The sequence below is a fragment of the Mercenaria mercenaria genome, unplaced genomic scaffold (assembly GCF_021730395.1).
Source record: "Mercenaria mercenaria strain notata unplaced genomic scaffold, MADL_Memer_1 contig_4459, whole genome shotgun sequence".
NCBI classification, from domain to species: domain Eukaryota; kingdom Metazoa; phylum Mollusca; class Bivalvia; order Venerida; family Veneridae; genus Mercenaria; species Mercenaria mercenaria.
This window is the reverse complement of record NW_026462688.1, coordinates 33,329-61,292: the sequence shown is the minus strand read 5'-3', so window position 1 is coordinate 61,292 and position 27,964 is coordinate 33,329. Positions and strand designations below refer to the sequence as shown.

Genomic DNA, 27,964 nt, shown 5'->3' with positions numbered 1-27,964 from the left:
AAGGAAATTTGGTGCGCTAGCATACGTTACTGAAAAAGCCATAAAACCTTGAAAATTGATTGTATGAAACTGAAACTGGTATTTTTTCTTTCATGCATTTAGGTTACTGGTACAATTTAAGTGAAAATAACACTTTTATTATTGTGTGTTACTTGATATATAACCGTAGAGTGACAAAAGTTGGAGCATCAGTGTCCTATGTATATATACCTGCCTTTTTATTTTGATAAAGCCTTATTACCAAACTTTCAAGCAAACATAACTTAATAATACAGTAACAATGTCCGTACTTTTTTCTTTCAGTAAAGCCAAGCAAACCAACAGTCATTCAGACATCACTTGTATCAGCTGGAGGCACTGTAGAGGTCAGGTGTACAACAACTGGTTGTAGACCTGCTGCAAATATTTCATGGTCTTACCAAGGGTCAACAACAACAGGTGAAGAGAGTTTCACACTTGATGCTGCTACAAAAACATATACAGTTGTGTCTTTATTCCGGAAACAGGTGACTGCTGCAGATAATGGACGTACTGTACAATGTATAGTTACACATCCAACCTTGATCAGTCCGTCAGAGAAAACTGCATCTGTTAACCTTAATGTTCACTGTAAGTTAACCTTTTATTGTGGACTTTGGAAGAACAGAATTGCTGATCAAAACTGTTTCTCTAATTATACAAATGCAAGTTATCAATAGAAGTTTTTGAAGGTTTGAAGGATTGGTTTGAAATAAGCATTGTTTTTGCCGACTATATAGACAGAAGAAAATGATCATCTAAATATCTCAATTAAAAAGAATAATATAAATAAATCTACAGGTACATATCTTCAGATGATAAGTTATAGAATCATGAAGCACTGATGTACATTATATGTCGAATGACGGGAATATACTAATTTTATGATCAAATTTGCTTTTTATAGTTCATAGGTAAGAAAAGATGCCTTCTTGATTTCACAGGTCTTTTTGCTTTTTTTCTGAATACAGCGAAGATTTAAATGACATGGATATATGCATAAGTAGTTAATTATATTGATATTTTGACCAGATAAAACCACTTGACTAACTTTCGTTCGTATGAGTATTCAGTTCATTAAAAAGTGTTTTGTAGATTTGACTGCTTTTAATATCGGAATATATTCACAGAATAAATCATGTTTCTTGATATTAATTGGAGAATAAAACTTTAATAGAGAAAGTGTAAACTTCAAAAGTAAATAAATATATATCAATAAAACATTTTCTAGCTTTTACAGTTTCAGCTGGACCCTCTACTACACGTATTACTGGCAACAAAGAAATGATTGCTACAGGCCAAACATCATTAACATTGACGTGTACCACAGGATCCTCCAACCCTGCCTCTGATATCATATGGAAAAATGGTTCTGTAACATTATCTAGTAATCGGCTATACACGGAATTTGCTGGAGACAATGATGGATTGGTGAGATCACAGCAACTGATATTGCACCCAACACGGTATATGGACGGTGATAGCATTTTGTGCATAGTGTCAAATAAAGTGTCACAGTCTGATGTTGTGGATGCAATTACACTCAATTTGAAATGTAAGTTGTTGTGACTACATTTATGAGTGCCACGTTTAAGGGACCGTGGGAATTTAAACAAGAATTCACTAAAACCTGTATTTTCAAACCTCAAACCATTTTACCATTTTGTAAGTACAAAGCCGATCATAATTCTTACAAAGTGCACGATATGGCTATGGTTCTTAATCTATGTCATCTTATGATAATACACAATTGTACAAAGTTTCAAAGCTGCAGCTCTTATAGTATTAACAAGAGTTGAGGTGAACACAAATTCGATTCGATAACATGTGCGAGCCGACTACAAAAAAATGATATATGGATAGATTAAGCAATTAAATGACATCGATATATAATTATTGTTACTCCTGAACATATGATTACTATGAAAAAGTTTTTAAGTACCTTATCAGCTTCACTTATTATAATTACAGGTTGCATATTGGCGGCCATCAATCTTTCGATTCTCAAAAATGTATTTTACATTTTCATTTTCCACAATTTACTTGTGGGAGTTAAATGTGACTTAGTATTATTTATTTCAGTGCCACTTTCATCCATCCTCCATACAAGATACAGCAAACTTTTGTTTGAAACTTTTAATCACAGATCATGAAAATGCCCACTGAAACTGAAAATATCCCATTGATTGTAGGAATCTTGAGGGCATCTACATTAACAAATATCTTTCCAAGTCACTGTGTATAGTTTTCAAACAAGTGATCCTGGAACAAACTTTTTAACAGAAAGTTTCAATTTTTCAATCGTTCATGAAGAAATGGTCTAAAGTTTTGGTTTACGCAAAAATTTAGTTGCGTTTACTTTGACTATGATCAAATGGTTCTCTTTTCTAATTACAATAATAAAAACAAAGTCGCCATCTCTGAGGTGTGAACCCGCTCTTCTTCAAAGGTTTAAAATTAAAAGAAATTTCATAGACCAACACCTTAAACTTGGATTTTTCTCAATGTTTTCTTTTGTGGTTCGTCAATGTACGTTTGCCTCTGAAAGTTGGACTGGTTCATGATTTTATACTATCAAGTATACTTCCTGATCACAAACAATATACATAGAAGAAACATTCAAATATTCATGAAAAACGCAAATTAGGGAGATTTCAGCTTTGTAGCCACCATTAATGGTAAACTTGGACGGACAAGTTGAAAATACGATACTTTATAATGCGTTCAGTATCTAACATTTTGTTGTAGCTGCTAGTTAAGAATGTATATTTAAGTTCAAAATCAAAAAGTAAATTGATTGCATTGTCAGTTTGAATGCCAAAGCCATCCTTTATCTAAACTTTGAAATCGTCAAAGAATAGCTAAATGCTACAGTTCCTATCATTAACTGGAGAATGATTGGGTCATTTGATTGATCATTTTTTTGTGAATTTAGGTCCAGTGTCGAAACTCTAAATTTACTTTTAATGGTTTGGCCAGTAGTTTACATACCAAGCGCTAGACGAGTTAGCTGTAGTAAATTATGTATTTCAGAATTGTAGTCCTTCTCAAAAACATATCTTTATTTCTTTGTTTTCATCAAACGTTATCATCATACATTACCACTGATGTGCACATCCGGAACTTCTAACCCGATATCTCCAGAGCGGGGACTAATTTTTTAACTAGCACAAATAATGTGCTTCTATTACGATATTGTATCGTAATCGATAATAATGGTCGATGTATTTTCCTACTTTATTTTTCATTTGCCTTGTCTGTTGTTACGTCTTACATTCTAAATTACGTTTGTATATGGATAAAGTAATATTGGCAGTTATAGTCCTTTGAAGCTTTAGCATAATGATATATTTTATTATTTCACGTGGACAGACTCTATCAAATTTAATCTTCTATAAACTAGTTTGCTTTAAACAATATTTAAAGGCGTTATTGCAATCGTTACAATTTTACAAATATCAACATGGATGATTGAGTAGGAAACTGTAAGCCTTTTTCGAAACTCTCTTCCCATACATAATTTCAACGGTACCAAAATGAATAATTCATAGTTAATGTTTTGCTTGCAAATTTTTCGTTTATTCATATGGTATGAGACTTAAGGTATTAGGCCCATAATAGAGTATCTCCTTTTTGAAGAGTATTCAATTCCTACCATAAACCTACTTTGACTGCAATTTTCAGGGGGGCGTAGGCTCAAGCCCCACTGGGACCAACATATTTTTTCCTTATTTTTCTTTTTTTCTTGTAAGTTTTTACTTCTTTTAAGACTTGTTATTGATTTATTGTGCAAAAGCGGAAAATATTCATTTGATAAGTGATTTTTTGCTGTTCAAAGTAAATTTACCTCTGAAACAGAAGGAGTAGGGTTAGACATCTTTAAAAATACTGAGTTACGTGCGGTAAAAGTACTCTATTTTGTCTTCATTCTTTAGATTACATATTGTGGAAGAAATGTAGGTAGGTTTTACTTCTGCCCCAAAGTTATTTTTGAATGAAGTAAGCAAAATTCAAAACAGACCCGCAGGATTCGACCTTAATTTTTCAATGTTGGAGATAGAATTGTGTCTCATTAAATCCGTTTACTTGAGGCACCCTAGAAAAAATGATACTGACATTTTTAGTTTTATAATTGTTTACCAATAGTTTGATGAGTCTTTCATAAAAAATAATGGTATAATGAGTTCTCTGCAAACGGTTTGGATAAAGGCCAACACTTTGAAATTTGTCTCTACTTGAGCTTGAGGAAATACCATAAATTACACAAAATTTATAAAAAAAACGGCACGGTAAAAGTTTTTAAAAATATTAACAAAGTGCGAACCATGGTCAACTGTAAGAATATACCAAGCAAATGCCCTTTTTTAAACATTACTATTAGGGGCCTAATACCTTAAGTTTCTCAAACTTATTATTATACAAATAGTTACAATTTGGTTGGTTGTATGCTATGATGCCAATCTTCAAATATATGTTATTTACACAGAAAACAGTTTCTGTATAAATACTGAACTTCCTTTCCATCTAAAGTCATCACTTTTGACAGGACAGGATGTTGAAATTACACATATTTATTCCTGACAAATTGTTAATGATCAATGAATTAGTCTGTGCATGTTTATCACGCTTCATATTGATTGTATTTAAACTTTGCTTTTTATGTCAGAAAGCGAGTCTTCCACCTGCATAATACTACTAATTCCACATTGTTCATTGTACTTTAGTTCAGACTGTTTGCAGAGACTCATTCATGTTTTAAAACTCGGATCGTCCATTGATCAAACCCATGTCAGATATCGCTGCTATGGAAAAAAACGCTACTGTTCTTACGTGTGCTGCTTCTAGTAAACCAGCATCAAAAACAGACGATTTTGTTTTAAATGTTAAAACCCACAGAATTTCTCAAGGTCAAATTTGTTGAGAAAGAACAATCTCTCCTTCCCATATATATGCGACAAAGTATTCATGACTGTTAGATGCCTGTTATCATGTATAGCAGGTAACACAGATAGTTTACTTTTCTATTGCACTGGTATAACATGAACATTATGATTGTCAAACGGCATTCACTCAACAATATCACTCTATTGTTTCCCTGTGTAAAGAAGGCTTAGAGTACGTCCCTATCATATTGGATAATATTTGATAAGTGAATGCTAAAGTATTTGAATACAAGTTGCACAAATAGAATAATTATCATAATGAGATGAGGCGTTTATAAAGGCAGTGGGATGATTAAACGTATTTCAATATACATTTTAACTAACATTTTCTGTAGACACACTTTACCTTTATTTCTAAATATTATATGTTTTGAAAATATTTCAGATCGTCCGTTGATCGAGCCCATGCCAGAGGTTATTGCTGTTGAAGGAAACAACAGTATACTTACATGTGTTGCTTCCAGTAAACCAGTTTCTACATTCAAATGGTACCGAGAAGGTCAGAGTAGTATTCTCAGTCAGGGTACAGGGACTCTTGCCATTAACAAATTGACATACACAATAAATAACGTGAGGAGAACAGATGCTGCAACATACAGATGTAATGCCAACAATGGTATTGAATCGGCTGATAATGAAAATGTTCTTCTTACAGTATATTGTAAGTACATGTATTAACACTAGTATGTTTTTATTTGGAATGTACCCTAGATGATGTAGTTTATTGTGTTTTGGAGGATGACTTACAATTAAAACTAAATTTGATAAGAATGTGTTAAACAAGTTATTACTATATCATCTACAGTGCGCTCCATATTTGAATTGATGTTATAAAGTCTCAGTAAGATAATCGTTCAGAAATAATTCTACGAGCAAAGCGCTTTAAATGGTGGTTGTTTGATATGTTACCTTAATGTTTTTAATAAAATCAAAAAGTCGGCCAAAATTTATAAAAGCTGCCACATGGCTACCGTTATTTCTGAAAATTACGTTTATAAAAGAAAGAAACAAGAATGTTAAATATGTAGCTATGTCATGTTTTATATTGATTATAGGTGGCCCGGATGTCTAGTTGTAACACGTTTACTTGTAAATCTAGAGGTTTCGAGGTCCAGGCCCTGAACATTTCTGTGCGTTTTGGTATTTCCCAGAAAAGATTTCTTTGCGTGTATCGGTTCTATTCACAAAGAGCTAGGCTTATTTAGGTGGACATGCCTTTATCTAAAAGAGTCTCTATCTCTGCTCCCGCTCTTTGCCTGACTGGTAGAGGATGAATTTGGTGTCCTTAGTGTGTGCCGTGGTATGTAAAGTGCCTTTGAACGTGTTGGTTATTTCAAGGGGTCCGGTGTAGTATATATTGATATTGTTAACATGTTCGATTACATAACTAAATAGGGTTTAACACATGTGCAATGAGGATATACTGCCATATTGCGGCGTAGCTGTCTAAGCCAACTTTTGAATAACTGTAACAAACCAATAAAAGTCCTTAATTTACCATTCTTCAACCAATAAAAACAGCGAAACTGGACAGAAATGAAAACATGCATGCTTTTACTTGGTTGAAAGTTATATATTGTTTCACAAAAATAATTTCGTTACATTTCAGTAGAGTATTACAAAGATACTGTACATACTGTCGCTAATAATGTTTATCGGAGAAGATAGGTTTGTGCGGACATGGGGTATCGATGTATACACGTAATATTGGAGTTACTTTTTTATTACACGAATCTTGGAACTTAAAAGTCGTGTAACTGTTTACGTATAACGTAGTTGACGGTCGTGGTGAGCTCGGCTATCTCTATAAAACTAAATAATGTACTTTTGGATCGATTTCCATCGCTTGATTTAGCTGAAAATAGTTAGGAGGAACGTTACCTTTATATTTATATGTGCGCATGCTAACGTGAGGACTTACGGTAATGTTTACGACAAATCAGTGTGTTTGTGTATTGTTTTTTGAAAATAAATCATTAACCTGTGTCTGATCTGATGCTTAATGGCTTAATAATGTTGAAATAGTGAATAAATTACCGCAGAAACGCTAAATAACATTGCTGCCTTAAAATGACGCCATCAACGTCATGACGTTACATGTCAGTTACCGTACAAAGTTAATAGCTTTTATCTTGAAAGTACGCAAATCTGTGCATTTTTATTTGTTTGAACTATTTATAAACAACCATTATTTGCCAAAATATTTTTATGATTTTTTTTGCTCTGAATACTGATCAATATTTTGCGGCTTTAATGTAATTATATTAAACTATTATGAGTCATGTAATAAAATGTATGATGGTAACTAATGTTATTGGGGAAAAGCTAGGTGAAAAGTTACTTATTACGGCTAATTTTAAATAGAAATTGGAACGTTTGATTTTTATGCCCATTTTAATATAATAAGATAATTTGGTACCGATAAAATTAAATTATTCTCTAATTTTATTCACATTTTAGAAGATAATAGTGATTTCTTGAATTAAATTAATGTTATCATGGAAACGAGTCCCATAACCTATATCTCTAAATGCAAAATTCAAAGGCGTTGACATTGGTCTATCTAAGGAACACAACTGCAGCTTTTTATCTGTATTTCAACACTAGCCATGAGAATAATAAAAATCTAGAACAAAGATTATTCCATAAAAAATGGCAGATGAGGAGTACTGCCTTAATTATTTTAAGCTTTGAAATTTGTTTACTATATATAGATAAATGCATATAACACGAACATTTTACTTACTTCAGAAATGAAATATTTTGAAGCTACATGTACATAAAACGAGAAAGGTAATTTTATTAAATCTTTTATAAAGAAATTACGACAAAAGCAAGGTATAATATGTTTTAACACCTCTGTTACCATGGTTACTTCAAAGGTTAAGATAAACAAGGTACCATGTAAAGTGTTCTGCTAATAATATTATCCTAATATTTTATGATGATTATTAACAGAATGGCACTGAAGCCGTCCAAAAACGCGTTATCATACATAATTGTTTGAAAATGAGAGAAAATGCGTTACCATGGAACCACGAAAACTAGTGCGCATACTTATAGAATTATAAACTACACAGACTTCTGCGGATAATAGTCAAACCGAAATACACTTTGAAGTGTAAAATATCCATAATTTGTTTCTTCTTTTTTCAATATAAGATACCTCTTGAGGGCCATGTACTTTTAAACCCTGATAAAAAATCGTACTTAAGGTAGTTCTGCACGTTTGATAAACCGGAAGTGATGGCGTAACGTCATTTATCCGGAAAACATAGAATAAAGCCTGGATTCGGCGTACGGAAATGAAAATCAGTGTATGAAATAAAGGCAACCATTGAATAAATTTATGAAGTTGTAACAGTCTCTATCTTTCTAAAGTTAAATAATTCAAAATAATGTCTTAAAATCAGCTTTAAATAGGCGGTTCACTTTAATCATGGCCAAATATCTCAGAAATAAGCACACGGACCTATACATTTTATTTCACTATATTATAGGCCATATGTTTATTTACGACTGTGAGAAGTTTCCTTAAAATCTACATTGTGGAAAATTTTCTATTCGCGAAAATGTTATGAAAAGTGCTATTTTCCCATAGACTTCTATTATGAAAACTTGCGCGAGGTCCGCAATTTTCAAATCAGTCTAGCAAAAAATCAAGCACACTACCCTATCCTTTTTATTTGCTGAATTTTCTAGGTATAGTCTGAAGTTTTGAAAAATCGGAGTTTAATCAAATTCTTCATTGTAGAAAAAATTTCGATCCAAACGTGCATAACTACCTTAAAGAGACAGAGATAAATGAACTTGACATAAAAATCCATCTGTCACCTCTGTGCCACCGTAATATTTTTCTTAAAGTATTTTATGTCAGTGTCCGTGGCTTGATGAAAAAATGCTGTTGGTAAAAATATATTGTGCTACTCGTGATGTACATGTAATTTCATAAATGTATATCACGTCATATTCATAAATTTATACCACGTCATATTAAGAACGAAATATACAAATAAATTATGACCGGAACACAGCCCGCTTTCGTAGCTCAGTAAGGAGAAGGAGATATACGGATAGCGGGGTATTGAGTAGTAAGATTTCCGCGTGAGTCATATGTTCTCCATGAATATTTGATAAAATAAATTGTGTCTGATATCATTCGTCTTTACCTCTGATTCATGTGAATAAAGTTGCATTTATTTGCGGAAAACTTAGCACAAATACAGAAATCGCTGGTAAGATTAAATGCCCGACGTTAAATAACAGAAATATTATTGAAAAAAGCGCTAATCCCTAAACAAAAATAACTTAACGGAACACACTGACTTTTAAGAAATGTAATATTTGATGGAAACTCTTGGCAGCCATCTTGAATTTGTGGACTCAACAGAGTTTTTTAAATTCATATAATGACACACCATTACACTTTTTTGAAATTAAATCAGTAACTGTGGAACAGAAGAAGATATTAACAAAACAATGGACTATTTGATTATTGTGTCGGTCATCCTGAAATGCATTTAATGAATGCAGTCTTTTACAATATGTATTTTAAATACAAATAAATTTTAACAAGTGATAATAAATTTCATAAAATAAAAATCCATTTTGCACTTATTCCACAAACGTTTCACTATGATGGCTATTTCAATAAATTCTTAAAAATTTAGCAGCCATCTTGGCGGTCATCTTGAGTTTCAACCGTTATAGTCATTTTAAGGTTTGAAAAATTGAAACAATCAACATGCAAAATAGTTCTGTTGTAGAATTGTCTTCAAAATATTTAATGCCTTTAAGTTTAAAGTATTTTTAGATAATAATATCTTATTATTTGTTGTGTGTTTTTGATAAAAACAACCTTAATGTTATCTTACGAGTTTCTGTGATTTAGAGTAATAAGGAGTTCATGACCCATTTACATATATTTTCTAGATCCACCAGATGTCACAGCAACAACAACAAATGTCACAGTTAAAGCTGAAACTATCTTGATAATGTGCAATGCTAGAGGGGTACCAAACAGTAGCTATATATATGGTGAATGGACACAGAGTTGGCCTGGGTATAATTTTCCGGTCTCAGAAAAACCCGGAAGTGAGAAACTTGTTTTGACACACGTCACATATGAATACTCGGGTGTTTATACGTGTTCTGCGAGTAACGGAATTAAAGTATTTGGTACAGACAAGGAATTCATGGAAGGATCGGTACAATTACTAGTCAAATGTAAGTTTAAAATGTTACATGTAGCTATTTATGTAAGTGAATAAATGTTTAAACTAATTTAGTATTAATCTAATGATAACATAAATGTTAATGACTGGGCATATTTTTGCCAATAACATATCAGTTTATTTATCCCGAAATAGTTCGTGAAAATGTCACTTATTGTCATTGTCATTAATGTCATCGTTATAATCTGGCAAGTGTTAAACCCTGAAGTTCGCTATATATAAAAGGAAGTATCATGAAAGTGTCGGACAGAGTGCCTTTTAAAACTGATGGAAAAGCCAATAAAAATGAGTAACTGAAGTGAAACAAAGCAGTTTTAAGGTTAACACAGATATTCTTAAAATATTTTAAGCTGACGGTAAAGAGCAGAAAATATTTCAAAACAGTTTGATGGTTTATTTTTTCTCTTCGTAAAAAAGAAAATAATGTGAGGAATTTTAAGTCCTCAGGTTTAGGATGAAAGAAAATAAACTATTCATAGTTTTAGAAAATAGTTAAGAAACTTTTAAATTAAAACACAAACACATCAATGGCATGAAAGATGCTTAAATGTTAAGATTGTCAACATTTAACATTTTTTAAATATTCCCAACCACTTTTTAGATATGTCAAGAAACTAAATATGTATGACACTTTTGTTTATTTTGAGAACAATTGTTACGAAAAGTCTAACCGTTAATCGGCAATTTTGGTACGAATATTAACTGGGTATCAGGAAAACTTGTTTTACAATGTCCATTTGCATTGTAAATAATGTTAAAATGTGGAAGGCAGCAGTGGGCACTAATAGTTTTGTACTGTTAACATAATTTTCTGGATAAAACGCAATTTTGCCACTTGCTGGATAATAACTGGATATGTGACATTTTTTGAGAAAACTGTCTACATAGATAAGTGGATGTGTGGTTGGTAGAAATATGCAACCATAGTTTTTCTCTACTGAAATGTCTTGTTTATTTTTTGCAGCGTTCCCTATATTAACTAACGTTAGTAAAAGAGTCCCAGCCAAATTAAACGGAAATGCTACTCTAGACGTTCATTATTACTCAAATATAGCAGGATCTAATGTGAAGATCTATAGAAATAAAAATGGTGTCAATAAAGAAGGAGTTAGCTACACTGTAACAGAGGCTCGAGCAGAAATAAACTTGCCAGTATTCAAGAATATCATCAAAACTGGTGGAACTATAGCTAGAATCTTAATTCAGATACATTCAATGGACGACCTAGGACTTTATGAAGTTGTCGTTGCAAATGAGATAGACTCTGTTACACGACCATTTGAAATAATTTTAAAAGGTAAATCTGAATTCATAACGATCTTTTCTTAGCTTCTGAAGATTACCATATGCTTAGATTTACTTTATATAAGAATTAACAGCTTTACTTACAATATTTGACTCAGAACGTTGTGATGTGAACACACCCCTATGTTAAGAATGTCGAAAACAAACTAACTCGCAAACAATATGGTATTAATAAATTCAATTAACTATCGTTGATTTTGATAAAAAAGTACGACAAAGTAAAATCATTTAAACTCTATTAGGCCTCACCAAATTAAAAAGTTGTTCATCGGATTTGCCGCTCGTATATTTTCAGAAACACAAAAATTTTTTTTTTTTGTTTTTGGCTTGCGCTCGCCCCATTGAAAAAAATCAATCTAAAATTTTTTGGTGCGCTACTTTTTACGGACGTAAAAGTGTATAAATGCTTATAATTCCAGTCCTAGATTGTTCTCAAATGGATTTTAATCAAAATAAATACATACTACGAACACATCGTCTATAATAAATCATAATACTTATATTAAGTTGCATTAAAGTTATTTCCCCTTTATGCAGTTACGCCATTTTCTTCCAATGTTTACCAAATTACATACTACAAAAATCGAGTTATTTCATTGAAAACTGGATGAAAAAAAACATACTAATTTGTTTGATAACATCAAACTATATTATTTTGGTAAGGGTAAATACTTATTGATGCATGTCACTTATCTGTTTTCTGTGTTTTCCTGTCTAAATGATCAGCATTTGCATACGAAAGTTGGTGGGGTAAGGAATTTACATTACGAGTTGTTTTCAGGACAGTTTTGATTTTCAAATTTTCCAATCATTTAGTAGACTAATGTTAATGCACGTTAATCTCCATTTCAAACTTTAATTGAGACTTTGTTTCAACAAATTTAATATGTTATGAAAGTTTAAAGTTACAAATAAGACATCATGCTCGACTTTTCTAAATCAGAGCTTTGCCAGTAAGAGGGGCATAATAGTCAGAAGCTATTAAAGTACAGAGCTATTGGTCATTATATAAAACTTAATTAAAAATATTCTATGTTAAAAAGGGGCATAACTCTGTCTAGATTCAGACTTAAGAGTATTGTTTCTCCTGGTGTAGACTTTGACAGTCAATAACTGTTCTGAGTTTCAAATCAGAAGCTTTAATAGATCTAGCAACACTCACATAGGTATTTGATGTATCAAAAGCTTTGTAAAGTCAGCTAAGAATGCTACATTTTCATAACAGTAAATATTCGATTCGATATTTTATTACAGTGTACTGTATGACAATGTTATTACCTTTTTTCACAAGTTCGCTTTGTTGTGCTTCTGCGGGTTAGATTTTCTCAATCCCTGGGGACTTACTTTTTAATTTAAAAGGGCTATACATTCTATTTTAAGGGTTTTATTAGTCAGTCGAGAGCCAAATGAAGACAAATATATTTCTTCGCTCTTCGCTCGCTCCCGCTTTTCTCAAAAACCAAAAAAAATATTTAAATTATTTTTTCGCTCGTCGCCTCAAATTTTTCAGAAAAAAATCCGATGAACAACTTATCAATTTGGTGTGGCCTTAATGTAATCATTTTGTTCAAAACATGTACAGGCAAGACTGTAAATAAAAACGATCAGAAAAATGTATATGATATAGTTGTCTACATATTAATTAAAGAGCGCCACAGAAACCAGAAAAAGTTGAGAAATATGTTGTGTTGTTTCCAAATATAGTATGTGGTTAAAGTAAAGTTATAAAATATATATCAGTTCTTTGTACCCTCGTTATCCAGTTAAATGGCACAGAGAGATTATGTAGCTTCTGTGACCCTTAATCATTTAAAAATACTATATATAGAGCAGCATTGAATCTACCTTTATTTGGGATAGATGGCGTGTTGTGTACTATGCACTATTTGTTGTATTGCTAAGCATATTCTCATAACTGGTCTGGAATCTTGTTAAAGTGGTGGTATAAATTATAACAGTTAAATCTCGTTTGCTCGAAATCGATGGGCTAATAAAAATTTTGAATCATTAGTAATCCTAGTTTGATGTTTCACAATACTTCGATTTTCGGTCAAAGAAAAATTAATTACCAATACGATTATCTGCGAATAGTTCTTTAAGTTACTCTTCATACACTGAAACAATTGATTTATTTCATATTTATGACGAAAGTAATGTTTTTGAATTTCCAAACTATTTGTTTTTTTTGGTAGTTGAGATTGCAAAGGACTTCGGACACTATCATATGCTTCTGGCCTACATTTTGAATGCAAAAGTCTCATTAAGTATTTAAACAATACCCAACTCGTTTCGAGTCAATGATAAACCAATGTGTTGCTTAACTTATTACAGCAGAAACTGATTTGTATATGTTCCTATCAAGATGTTTTTCTTAATTCATCTGGGCCAGGGTATATTTTCTTGAAAAAATAAAATGTTTAATTTCCGTAAAAATATAATGTCATCACTTTACGGAAGTTTTAAATATATGAATTCCAGTCGAAAGAAGTGAAAAAACTGTTTATTTAAGGAAAAAATAACTTTTTAAGATTAAAATCCTATAAATAAATAAAAAAGAGAACGATACTTTTGCAAACAACCTGTACTTGATTTATCCATACACTGTTCGTAATGTAAAGTTATTGATTCATTACATTTGTGAATAGGTATACATGTATAAGTGACCGGTCAGTTTTATTACAGTGGTTCAGGTAGTTATTTAAGTACATGTACCATCTATAGATAATGTTGTCTAATCAGGGCTGAAGTTGTGGGCAAAACACATTCGAAATGTGTCATTTGTAGAGCTAAAGTAGAAGCAGGTCGCTGCATAAAAAATCCACCTGAAACTCGGCTGGACCTTTTAGTTCGTTTTCGCGTCTAGCCGTATATGTATATGCCATCTGCATGGAAAGCGACTTGACACATCACTTTCGTGGCATCACACTGAATGTGAAACCGTCACTGATATGACCTGCCAAGAAGCTACTGTTCTTGACCTATGCATCACAGGCATATCAAATGCCAAGCGTTGTTTCTATTGGATAGACTAGAGTCAGGATCAGATTAACTGTTGTGCATATATTGCCTCTTTTTTGTGGTGTTTAGGCCTAGTCCGTAACAAAGAACAACTTTAATTCAGTTTTCACAGAAGGAAGAACATGAAGTAATGAATGCGTGTGACATTTAGTATGTGTCTAAAAGAAATAAATATAAAAGCACAGAAGAAGATGAAGAAATAAAGAAATGAAAAATATATAAAAAATACAAAAAATAATAAAAACAGAATGGAAAACAAATTACATCCTCATCGCTAGCGGCGTGCGCGTCGCGAGGAGGGCATGCATGAGATTGCCTAGTGTGTTGCTAGTGTTAACAGCACACATTTTTCAATCTACTGTAACAAACAACCAGGATAAGCCAATGAAAATTTAACCCAACGAATAAATATGGATTGACAATATTTTCTTCTCCCACTACTATACATGTATAACACGCCTATGTGTACCCTTTCAAACATTTGTATAGTATTTGAGTTACAAAAAGATGTAAAAATATGTGACTATCAAATTATTAAAAATGAATATAAAAAGTATTGGTTACTTTACATTTGGGAACACCTTGAAGTTATATTTTTTGTTTAAAAGTACTGCTCAACCCCTTGCATCAACATAATAATCACAGAAAATTTGTATAATTAATATCTACATATGCTGGCTAAATTTGTTTTTTTTTGCACGGGGGAACAATGTTATATAAAGCAAAATAGCTTTTATATGCATACAACAGGGTACGTAATTCTATTTAGAGTAAAAATCCCCGTTTTATGAAACAAATATTGGAAATTTGACTTTAAGAAATAATCTCAAATATGTATTTTGATGGTATATGTAATTAAATACTTATTTCTTAGTGGTTTATTTTTCACTCTTGGAGTAGGCAAATTCGTATAGAAAGTCTCGGAAGTCCTTCGGTCAAATTGGGTTCAGAAACCGTTTATAAAGAGAAAATAAAGGTGCGTAATACATTTTTATGTAAAGAACCTAATGATATTGCTCCTTTGACAAAAATGTATCTTTCACATTCGCATTAGATGCAAAACACAAACAATTTATAACAAATTTGATACAAATTGCAATAAATATTATTCAGACATCTAGCAGCAATTATTTGCATTTTCTTACCTTCTTCACATCGTCGCCTTATACTGTTAGTCTATTTTTGGCTTTCTGAGAATAACGAGTTTAATGTTTTGAAATTTTAAATGTCAAAACATTTGACATTTCTGAACCGCTTTTGTTTTCGCTTTAATTTATTTTACCCTGTAAAAATGTAAATGCTATGAGCAGATAGATCACTTCAGAACGATTATCGGCGTCCGCGCGTTTTAAATATCATGGGCTGGTTTTTAACATTCATTAGGATTACTCGACCGCAAATCCCCCCACCCACATCCCCCCCCCCCCCCCGCCCCCCCCCCCCCCCCCGAAAAAAAAAGAGAAAGAAAACATTTTTTTTTTTTTTAAATAAAAAATATAATATTTATTATCACAGAATTGAGAACCACGAAAATTACAAATTTCTACCAATTTAGCCCATAATAATAACCATGGATGCGAACTTGCAACTATTTTGCTGTTCCCCCATTTTTTAGAGTTATGGCCCCTGAAATAGTCAAAAATGCACATGTTCACCTTGTGACACGCCTAGCTAAAAAAGTATTTGATATAGATTCATGAACCCTTGCATGAGTCTTAATCATGATATGAACTTGCGCACCTCCTATTTTTTATCTAGGTCCGCCCCTATTTCTAGAGTTATGGCCCCTGAAATAGTAAAAAATTGCACATTTTCACCTTGTGACACGCCTAGCTCAAGAAGTATTTGATATAAATTGAGGAAATATTGCATGAATCTTTATCATGATATGAACTTGCGCACCTCTTATTTTTCATCTGGGTCCGCCCCCTATTTCCAGAGTTATTGCCTCTGAAGTAGTCAAAAAATGCTCATTTTTACCTAATTATGTGCATCATTCAAAAAGTATTTAATGTAAATTCATGAAACCTTGCATGAGTCTTTATCATAATGTGACCTTGCACACTTGGCATTTTTCTTGAGAAGTTTAGCATTTATTACAGAGTTATGGCCCTTGAAATAGCCAAAAAGTGGATTTTGTGTTTGTGATGCTCATAACTCAAAAAGTATAGGGTATAGAATAATGAATCCATTTCATAATTTTTTTTGAGGCTATACCCCATTAAGACTGCAAACATTTGAATGATTTCCCCTTATTTGTGACAAAAGTACCAGTGGGGGGGGGGGGGGGGGGGGGGGGGGGGGGGCACACCCTGTGTCCTACAGACACATTCTAGTTTATAACATTAATGGATTAATTATAAATATTAATATTTATTATCCCCCGAAGAAAGTCGGGACGATATAGTTTTGGCGTCGTCCGTCCGTCCGTCCGTGCGTCTTTCCGTCCGTCCGTCCGTCCGTTCGGAGCCATATCTAAGAAATGGTTGGAAATATTTAAATAAAACTTCTTTTACATGTCCACCACTATGAGGTTATGCGTCCCATTAAGTTTCAGCCAGATTGCCTAAGTAACACAAGAGTTATGGCCCTTAGAAGTTTCTAGTATTAACTAGATAGTGCACTATGAATATGGCAGTTTCTGCTTCATAACTTTTGACATATTTGATCTAGAACTATGAAACTTAATTGAATTTAAAACATTATAATGTGGTTGAGCACACACAATTTCGTCCGGATCTCTTTACTTACTTCAAAGTTATTGCTTTTTAATTGTTTCAAAATCCACAAACTTGTACATAACAAAAAATCCAAATGGTAGAATTTCATTAAACTTTCATTCTTTACCATGAATCTTTATTATAAACATGTGAAGTTGTGTACCCACACCTGGTCACCTTCTTGCCTTGGTCACACCCCTTCCCCCCCCCCCCCCCCCAAAAAAAAAAAGAAAACACAAAAAAACATTCGTTCTTTAATTTATTTTATTTTTTCAAACCTTTCATGAATATTTAACAACATGCAAAATTGTACCGTTCCCCCACCTTGCTGCTCCACCCAGTCATGCCCACCATCACCAGATCATGCATTTCCCCTCCGCCTCACAATATCTTTTCTAATTTTTAATTTTCCATCAATATCTGTAATCAACATGTGAAGTTTTGTACCCTCATCCGGTGACCCCAACTCCCCCTCCTTCACCCACCCCCCAAAAAATCCATTCCTTTTTTTTTCAAAAAATGTTCAAACTTTCAATATCCACACCCACCTCGCCGCCAGCCATGTTCAAGATATCTTACCTGATTGTGCTCTCTTAAGGACATCTATTCTTTTAAGTTCAAATGTTCATGTTAAATAGCAAAACTTGGTGCCTAACTACTCGAAGACAATTATTTCGTTCTAGTTACACTTCAAGCTCACATTCTAAATAACTCCATTTAATTCTAAATGCTAAGCTTATTGTAGTAAACATAATTCCATTTAAAATAATTTCGCTAGTCTTGATCAACATAATATACATTTGTTATATACACTTGAAATATTCATTTTCTGTTAACTTGTTTTTTGACTAAATTAAATGAAATTATTTGCTTCTTAGTAACATCCCTAACTTTTGCCGGATATGTTTTTTTTTGCCACTACTCACCACAGATGCTTTCGGCGGGTGATACCAATTCATCGAATTCGCTTGTTTTAACAACTGAATTATACTAGTCTAGTAAATAATATATTTATATGAAGTGCGGTGGCCGAATATCAGTTAATCCTTTCGCAAATTACCACTTTCACGACTTGTTATTTAAAATGCATTGCAGAAAATAACTGTTTTGTCATTTGATGTTACTCCAATAAAATGTAAAAGCATATATTTTTGCGAGGGGTTAGTATTCGCTATTATTGCGAGGTCCTTCATCTCACAAAAATTAATTCTCGCAAAAATGTTCAAAATTAAATATCGTTATTACACAAACTTTCCTCAACATATTAAATGAAAATGGCTGTATTCACAAAATATTATGGATATGTTCTTTTTCCGTAAGTACTATAGGAAAGTATAGAACAAACCTCAACGGAACATAGGAACATTGCGTTTTATCATACTCACATTAGTCTAAAAGTCACCAAAAACATAATGAACATATCATACAAAAATACATATTTTCGCAAAGTCAAAATTTCGCGAACATGAAAAATTCGAGAATGTTTGCGAGGTTTAATATTAGCAAAAATCGTAAATATTGTTTCCTGCTTGTTTCTGCTTTTTATATGTCGTTGTCCATTAAACTTACACATTGTAAACATCGCCGTGTTGTCACTGTATTCAACATAAATGTTTACATTACTTGTACCCGGAATTTTTATTCTAAATTTCGACCAAGTCTCTTGCACAGGCCACATTTCCTCTTTCCATACATCTTTATTCATGGTTTTCCTGATGATTCTGTCATGTCTATTATTGATATTATTATTACTTAACCACTCCGCGAAATCACCATTCACAATAAACGGTTTAATATCGTAATATTCTTTCTTTGTTTAGGTCTTCCAAGCAAGCCGTATGACGTCAGAGTGGACATGATACAGTATGATAAAGCACGTTTGTCCTGGATACGGGGATACAATGGAGGATTTGCACAAACATTTGTCATACAGCTTAGTACTGACCAGAGTAATTGGAGAAATGTCAGTGTTTATGGCGGAAATGATGAGAGTCATGAACCAGTTTCTCATGTTTTGTGTTGTCTTCATGATTCAACAACATACTATGTGAGAATGTATGCCTTTAACACAGAGGGAAATAGCTCTTTTACGGAGAACCTAAATTACACTACGCCTTCAGGTAAGAAATAATTATGCCTTCCGGTATTTGTATTATCGATATGTCTGGACAAGGTAAACACTGACAAATGCCGGCAAAAGTAGGTACTTGATATCAGCCATGTAATCAGATGTGTGGGTAAATCAGGGTTAAAGTCATGTCGACACGATTTAGGTCCTAACCATTTTCCCAGCTTTTGATGATTGAACAAGACCCCCTGGACATTATTTCATCACAGGCGGGCAACTAGATAGAAGCATCGGCACTCCGTTAGCCGGCTTGATGACCCGGATACGTAATAAACATTGAGCTTGCGCATCCCCAATGGGATCCTTGATACAGGACAATGTCTCACTTATATCGCTGTAAGGACGTGTAATTCTAAAGCCGTTGAGTAAAAATTGATTCCAAAATTTACTTCATCACTGCAAGCGTCGATAACTCTACTCCATTTTCTTCGTGGTTCCATAGGTCGACGACATCTGATGATGAAAGCTTTACTTTAGAATGGTGTTTAAATGTAAGAGAGTCTGACGGCCTAAAGGTGCAGATGGTTCCAGTACTATCAGAACCATAACATACACATGTAATTTTGGTCAAGAGACAGACTGATGTCATTGTGGAATTTTGCGAGGTCAATTTGGACTTTCATTAAAATATATTCAGTTGAGTGAAGCTTTCTATATGCAGACTGCAGCCCCTCATGAAGATTGTTCAGCGTTGTTTGTGCCGTGTGGCGGCCGTTAAAAGTATCCCCGTAAATTCAGTCAGGGCTGTTATAATTAGGTCTTTTCAGATCAGTAGAACTAGTTTTCTAAATACTATTAAAATATGTTGACAGTGTAATTGCAGAGATCATGATATAAACAATGGAAAACACCATAGCTAGAGATCAGTCACAGTTTGTGCATGCCTAATAAACACTCGAGACAAAGATAGATACAACGTGATGTTTCATGTCCTTTATATTGCAATTACACACCTATTGGTGACTTATTTGAGAACTGCGGTTTTTCACATGTTTTTCAAAAAGCACATATTGCTTCAACTGCAACGGCTATAATGTTATGTATACCTTATCTCCAGCGTAGTTATAATTGTACCAAAGCTACCTAGATATTTAACAAATATTCTCTGCATTTGCAATGTGATGTTCAGTTCCGCTTGCAAATTACGTAAGATGTAGGTCATGTCTTTTGTGTAAAATTGATTTATAACATAATAATCTTTCCCATAAAGTTATAACAGATATGTGAAATTAGTACCCATTATTCAAACTGATAAATTATTCAATTACACGATTACTACTTAAATTATGTGTCAATGAATACATTTAGCCACCAACACATACCATACTATGTAAGAGTGTTGCATCCTTGGACCCTTTGTTCAGTAGGTCAGTGTTCAAGGTTACTGTTGCAAGAATACTCTTAAACATACGTTCTTCAGATTTTCCTATCATTATATAATGCTTCACTTTTGAGACGATAGATGATCGCTATTGATTTTGTGATCAGTAGATCAACGGTGAACTTCAAAATGATATTAAGATTAAAACGGTTTGAGAATGACTAGACAAACAAATGGTAAATATCACAGAAATCAGTAATTATAACCTTTCAATAGAATTTTAGTTAGTAGGTGAGATGTAAAGGGCATAGTGGCAATTAGCCATTAAACATTCCCATATGATATTCAGTACGTGCGGAAATCTGGTATGGATAATATACCTGCTATTGTATTTTCGGCCAGTGCAAAGTAAACTGTTAAAAACTAATCATGATCTCGAGGGTAGGTCCTTAAGCAAGGTCTACGTGACAATAAGACACGAACCGATTTAAGAATAGAGCTCCGAATGATATTAATACTTCAAATGCTATCTGCATTATGATCAATAAGGTCCAGGTCAAAACAGTCATTACCTTGAATAGAAGAAATCTCTTGTAGTTTATAATGTTGTTATTTTTTATCATATCTTATTTCTTTGTTTATAATATTTTTGTTATATTGCCCGTTTCGAAGATTCAATTAAAAGAAATTTCAATGTAATTAAAAACGCCCAATATATTTTCTGAAAATCCTCCCAGAGTTCAACATAATTTCAGTGGACTAAGAATACAGAATGTAATTTATAAGACATGATCTGATCAATGACAAAATACAGGATGAACAAATCTGACTACATTAATACTAAAGCTACGTGAATAAAATTATCAAAGACCAATTGATTGAAATTACATGTAGATAAGGCAGAGGAGGCGTAACAAAACGAAATCTACTTGATTTTAAAGGAATGAAAAGAAGTTTAGTTCTCAATAATGTACCGATTTTAATGAAACAATAAAGTCGCCTAAATTGCAATTGCATTAGTAAGCTGAGAACCAGCTATTGCAATGTATAAACTCAAAGAGACTCTTTATAAACATTAGTTGTTTCCATGTTATGTATTTTGCTGGATGGTTTACCATTTACCATTATGCATTTGATTTCTTGCAGAAAAAGCGTGTAGTCACACAGGAGACAGTTCTGTCCTAATTGTGGGACTAGTTTTAGGACTAGTTATACTTGTCGTCGTCACATATGCAATCTTCACCACAGTGCTGCTGAGAAGAAAACAAGTATTTATTCAGAAGGAAGGTAAGACAAGAGAAACCCTAAGTACTATAAATAGTTTTGCTGAATAGTTATATATGACCTTACCAAAGTTATTATTGACTGTGTTCACTGTTGTTTTAGCATTTTATCTACATTGTGAACTAAACGTACACTAACATGCCTATTTTTGAACAATATAATTTATATACGCAATATGGCTACTTCATTAGCATTCTGCAACATAGAAAATGTTGATAGTACTACCAGCGTGAAATATGTGGATTTTTTTGTATACAGGATTGAATGCATGCTCTTAACTTTGTAAAACAATGAACATATTTCGGCAACGCGGGATACATCAAAAAAATTGTACCATATATATATACGAGGGTTTTCCAAATAAATCGTACATGCTGAGAGTGAATCAGTATTGTTGGCATCCGATTGCATTTAATTTAAAAACACTTTTTCTTATTTTGAAATAGACATATTGAAATATATATTTGAAATATCTTTTTTACTTAAAAAAAATGAAAGGAAACCAATATGAGTAAACAAAAATGTTTAGGATTTTTATTGAGGTCCGATATATATTAGCAGCGCGCCAATATAAAATATATCAGTCTTCAAACTTGTTATCAAACGCATAATTTTTCAACATTTTTGCTTAAGGAGGTAGGTTCTCTGAATATTTATATGTGCGTATGTCCAAACGGAAACTAACGTGACGATTTACGACGACGTTTACGACAAACAAATATGTTTGTATATCCGTTCTTCTCAAAATAAATCTTGAACCTGTCTCCGATCTGATGCTTTATGGTTTAATAATGCAGAAATTATGGATAAATTGTCACACGCTTCAAAGCAATGTTGCCTTAAACTGACGTCATGACACTACTTGTCAGTTACCGCGCAAATTTAATAGCTTTTTCTTTAATTTAACTTTTTTCAAACAACCATTATTTGCTGAAATAATTTTTATGAGGCTTTTGCTGTGAATAAGTGTCAATATTTTACTTCTTTTATGTGGTTATATTTAAATGTTATGCTGAATGTAAGACAATGGATGTTGGTAACCAATGCTATTTGGAATATATTTGGTTGAAAGGTTACTTTGAATTTTAAAGCAGTTGTTGAAAGTTGCTCGTTTCATGTAAGAGTGATGAAACGCATCTGACAAATAAGGTGACGTTGGAAAATTTCAAGGCTTACCGATTACATATAGAACATTGATTGGCTCCTACAGAGAGCCTGAAGAAGTTGCGAACTGTTGGGAGGTAAACGTATTTTCGTGGCCTTAAGTTTATATGTGGAATCATTTAGCAATATGCAGATAAAACAAGAGATCGAAAATACCGACAGGAGGCACTCAAATTATAGTATACAATAGTTATGTAACTGAACAAAACATTGTTGGTTGACACGTGTCATGGATTTTAAGCATGTATGAAAGCATTCTGAGAAACATTGAACGTTACAATGCATGTGATCAATGGTTCTGATGTGCTCCGCGGTAGTTTGATGTAAACATCATACTTCTGAGACATGTATTTAAGACAATATCCGAGCTTTCCCTAAATACCGTGTTTAAAAACCGTTAAACATCGTAAATATAAGCCAAATATTTGTTTTGTTATTTAAAGTGTGTACAATTTAACGGTTCAGCCCTTTGCATCTCGTTAATTTCTTGTACAAGCGTCTGTTTAAAAGTCTTACTGTTGACTTTGGAGCAGGCAATGTAAGCAAATTATGTGTGTTATAAAGATTCACTTTTAACGAAAACAAAAAGTTTCTACCTTGCTCTCTAATAAGTCATTGTTTCGATAGTCAGGTGAATTGACAAATGCTAGATTTTCAAGAAAATTCCAAGCTAAAAGAAAAATTGTTTAAACTTTGCAAAGTATTTAAACCTGTTTTCTTTTTTTTTCAGACATCTCCGAGCAAGCCAATAAACAAATGTAAGATTTTAACCATTCATTACATAAGCAGCTTTTAGAAGACATTTCGATAGTTAGAAAACTGTATTATTTATGTTTCCATGATGGTTATTGCACATGATTTATATCCCAAAATACAACATCTACTTGGTTTTACAATGCTTTCATGACGCTAAGACGTAACTATCTAAACATTTAGTTTTATTATGTACCAGTATGAACAGTACCAATTTTATTATGTAAGTATGCTAAAATTATGATTGACTGAATAACAAATCTAAATATAATTAGCTGATTAATTTGCGAACAATAAAACGAAAATACAATAGCTGAAATCGTCTACCTATCATTTTGCAGTCTAGGTGTACCAGAATATATATATCCTATAGCAAATGTGTGGGGAAAAGTAGGTTACCGTCCTGCACCATGCTTCACTTATCATGTTATTCCACGGAAAGAAAGAAGCCATGCAATATTTCCACTGAAGAACTCGTACAAATCTAATAACCTATGCATACTTTACTTAAGTTATGATAATATTTAAATGCTGAAAATGTCTTCAAGTGTATTTAGTTGTTTGTTCTTTTTTTTTGCATAGACTTCAATTTATTTGTGAATACAGTAAATATTATTTATCAAGAATGTTAGACTCTGATAGAAAAATGATGTCGAAACGTGCGTTCACTAAATCAGACAGTATTATGAATCATCTAATTTGAAAATTAAAGTAAAACTGATGGAAGGCCATACAAAACATAATATATTATATATACATGTAATATAAATATTCGACAAAAGCATTCTCAAACATTTTAAAGAAAATATTGTAGTGTTTGAAACTTTATGTTATGTTTACTTATTGCAGTACGTACTGTTTCCATTACGCCATCCATTCCGGGAGTTTCTTTTATTATATATCTTTTATTTCACACACAGACTAGATCATTCGGAAACTATATCTTTCCAAATATATTTGTTTGAAGATATAAGTATATTTGTATCTTTGATTTGGTTATAAAAGTTAGTTCGAGAATTACATGTACTTTTATTTGTTTAGGTATGTAAATCTAACTGTATCGCCTGAAGGTAGAGCCAATAGAAAGAAGAAGAAAGAGCCAGAAAACAACACATTGAAGGACGACGCAAGCTCTGAAAATCAATACACTGAACTAAATAAACAGCTGAGAGATCAAGAGTCGGCGTATGAAGCCATATCTTCAATGTAAACTCGAGAGCCATAAAATAGAAGCATAAATGACTGATTACCTGCGGCGATACTTTTACACTAGAAGACATGTATCATATCGTAGAACTTCTTTCTGTTGAAAATTACAGTACAACGTATTCCATAGTTTGTTTGTTTATTTTTATTGGTCTTAAAGACAAAGAACGAAAAACCCGCATACACCACAAGAAAAAATACATCTTTTCCAATTGTAATGTGTTAAAGGAATTACTTTCTTGGGTGATTGCATTATGACATCTGCTTCTATCAGTGAAACCTAGCCTCAGTTTATATTATTGACAATTTATCAATTCGATTTAACTATATTTTATGTCTATAATTCAATACATAATTGCACATACATTCAACAGTATTAAGGACTGTCCTCCCCTTAGTGTTAGCTTATAAGCTTGAACATAGATATTCAGGATTTTAGATACAGGACATGGTCGTGTGTGTCTGTGTGTGCGTGCGTGTGCTTTTGCGTGTGCCAAACAAAATGTTAGAATTTTGATACACATAGCCCAAATCATAAAAAAGAAAATGTTTAATAAAATCTGAAAAGTAGATCCCTCGGAAGCACCGAAAACAAGGCAAAGAGTGAAAATTGCAGACTCGGTTTGATTGAGTCTGTTCATGAGCAGTAATGGAAAATGCAACACTGCCCACGCCCCCTAGCACTGGCTTAAGCAGTATTCAATCTTCAAATATAAATGAGTTGAAATCAATGATCCCGAAGGACCAGAAAATATAACAACACTGAGATGAAGTCGGGGCGACTTATTACGGCCGCCACACAGCACTTAACACCCGCAGTTGTGAAGTAAATAAAATCTGAAAAGTAGATCCCTCGGAAGCACCGAAAACAAGGCAAAGAGTGAAAATTGCAGACTCGGTTTGATTGAGTCTGTTCATGAGCAGTAATGGAAAATGCAACACTGCCCACGCAAACTTATATCTTATTTATCAGTAAGGTAATTCACTGAAGGAAAACATGCTACTATATGACTATAATAGAAATACATTTTCATTTAGTATATAATAGTAGTTATTGAATACATTATTATATTATGCTACACTAAGAAGACATTTTTTAAAGAGTCTTTATCTTTTTTCAAATTGTTTAATTTCAATTTAGCGGAAAGGTGGATAGTAGTTAGATACATGGGGTTTTTGGCATTTTAACCCCCACCCTGACCCCTTGTCCCTATTCTATAAGTGCACTTTAACCTTGCCCTAAAATTAAAATACTAATTTGGTACTCTTAATACCCTAAAAATCTTTTAAATCTTTAGTTAAACCGAATGAAAACCTTTGGTTTAACCAAAAAAAAGATTTAGTCTTTGGTCCGAACTGACCAATGCTGGACAATTAAAAACCCACAGGTTTTAAACCCAGTTAAAACCAACTAAAAAGTTTTAAATACATATGATATAGATGAGTTTACAGAATAAAATATATTGTTTGAAAGAAAGAAAATTTACTGATAATATAAATCCTCATTATGTTATAACAAAAAACGGGAGAAAAATGATAAAGGCTACTTGTTCATCTTGTGGAAAAATGAAATTAAAGTTTGTTAAAAGTACAGGGGGTAATTTAGATATTCACAAAGCAATGTTACCTTTATTACCTAAGAAAGGTTTAACACTTCCAGGATATAATTATTGTGGGCCAGGAAATCCCCTAGATAATGGACCCCTGTCAATGAACTGGATGCAGTATGTATGGACCATGCTTTTGCTATGACAGTGGTGTAAAAAAAGGGTACATGTGATAAGCAAATGCTTTCCAATTTAAATAAAACTAAATCAAAAACATTTGGAGAAAAGATTGCAAAACATTTAGTTGTAAAACCAGCTATCAAAACGAAATACACACTTGGTCTCGGACAAAAATCAAAAAACGGGAAAAGGGGGTAAGAGTATACCCCGGAATCACATGGAGCGATGAATTAGCAGAAGAATTACACAAACCAATTAAAAGAAAATTTAGGAAACGAAGAGTGATAGTTAATGATATTGATGATACTTGGTCAGCTGATTTAGTTGACATGCAAGCTTTTTTAAAAATAATAAAGGAGTAAAGTACTTGTTAACCGTTATTGATATATTTAGTAAATATGCTTGGGTTATTCCATTAAAGAATAAAACTGGAGAATCTGTTACTGAAGCATTTGAAAAAATAATTCTAGAAAGGACGATTACCAGTAAATTTATGGGTAGATGAAGGAAAGATTTTATAATAAAAAATTTGAATCATTTTTGAATAATAAATAAGATTAATATGTACCATACATTTAATGAAGGAATGGCTGTAGTAATAGAAAGATTTAATAGAAGTTTAAAAAGAATAATGTGGAAATATTTTACAGCAAATAACACTTATACTTATTTAGATAATTTGCAGGATATGGTTGATAAATATAACAAAACAAAAACATTCTAGTATAAAAATGACACCAACCGAAGCTAGTAAAACTTAAATAAAGGTACGGTTACTTTAATTTATATGGTGATTTAAAAATACCAAAAAGTAAAACAAAATTTAAAATGGTGATCGAGTTCGCTTAAGCAAACTTAAAAGACATTTTGAAAAAGGATATACACCAAACTGGACAGAGGAAATATTTATAATTTATAAAATTAATAATACAAATCCCAGAAATACACTATAAAGATTTAAATGATGAAATAATTCAAGGTTCATTTTATGAACAAGAACTTTTACTACTACACAAGAAGTTTTTAGAATAGAAAAAGTTATTAGACGAAACTATAAGAAAAAACAAGCTTTAGTAAAATGGAAAGGTTACAATGAAAAATTTAATAGTTGGGTACCATTTAGTGAATTGAAAGAAATTTAAT

At 32.6% G+C, this 27,964-nt stretch overlaps 1 protein-coding gene across 1 annotated transcript; it reads left to right on the top strand.

The window, feature by feature from the left end:
* Nucleotides 1-303: 303 nt before the first annotated feature.
* On the top strand, nt 304-26,230 carry LOC128553897 (hemicentin-1-like; the record flags this gene model as incomplete). Its single annotated transcript, XM_053535099.1, has 9 exons — nt 304-609; nt 1,259-1,573; nt 5,347-5,622; nt 9,894-10,187; nt 11,160-11,492; nt 19,059-19,358; nt 21,834-21,974; nt 23,866-23,893; nt 24,930-26,230. Coding segments are annotated over 9 exons (2,162 nt in total), but the record flags the coding sequence as incomplete, so codon positions are not given.
* Nucleotides 26,231-27,964: the final 1,734 nt, after the last annotated feature.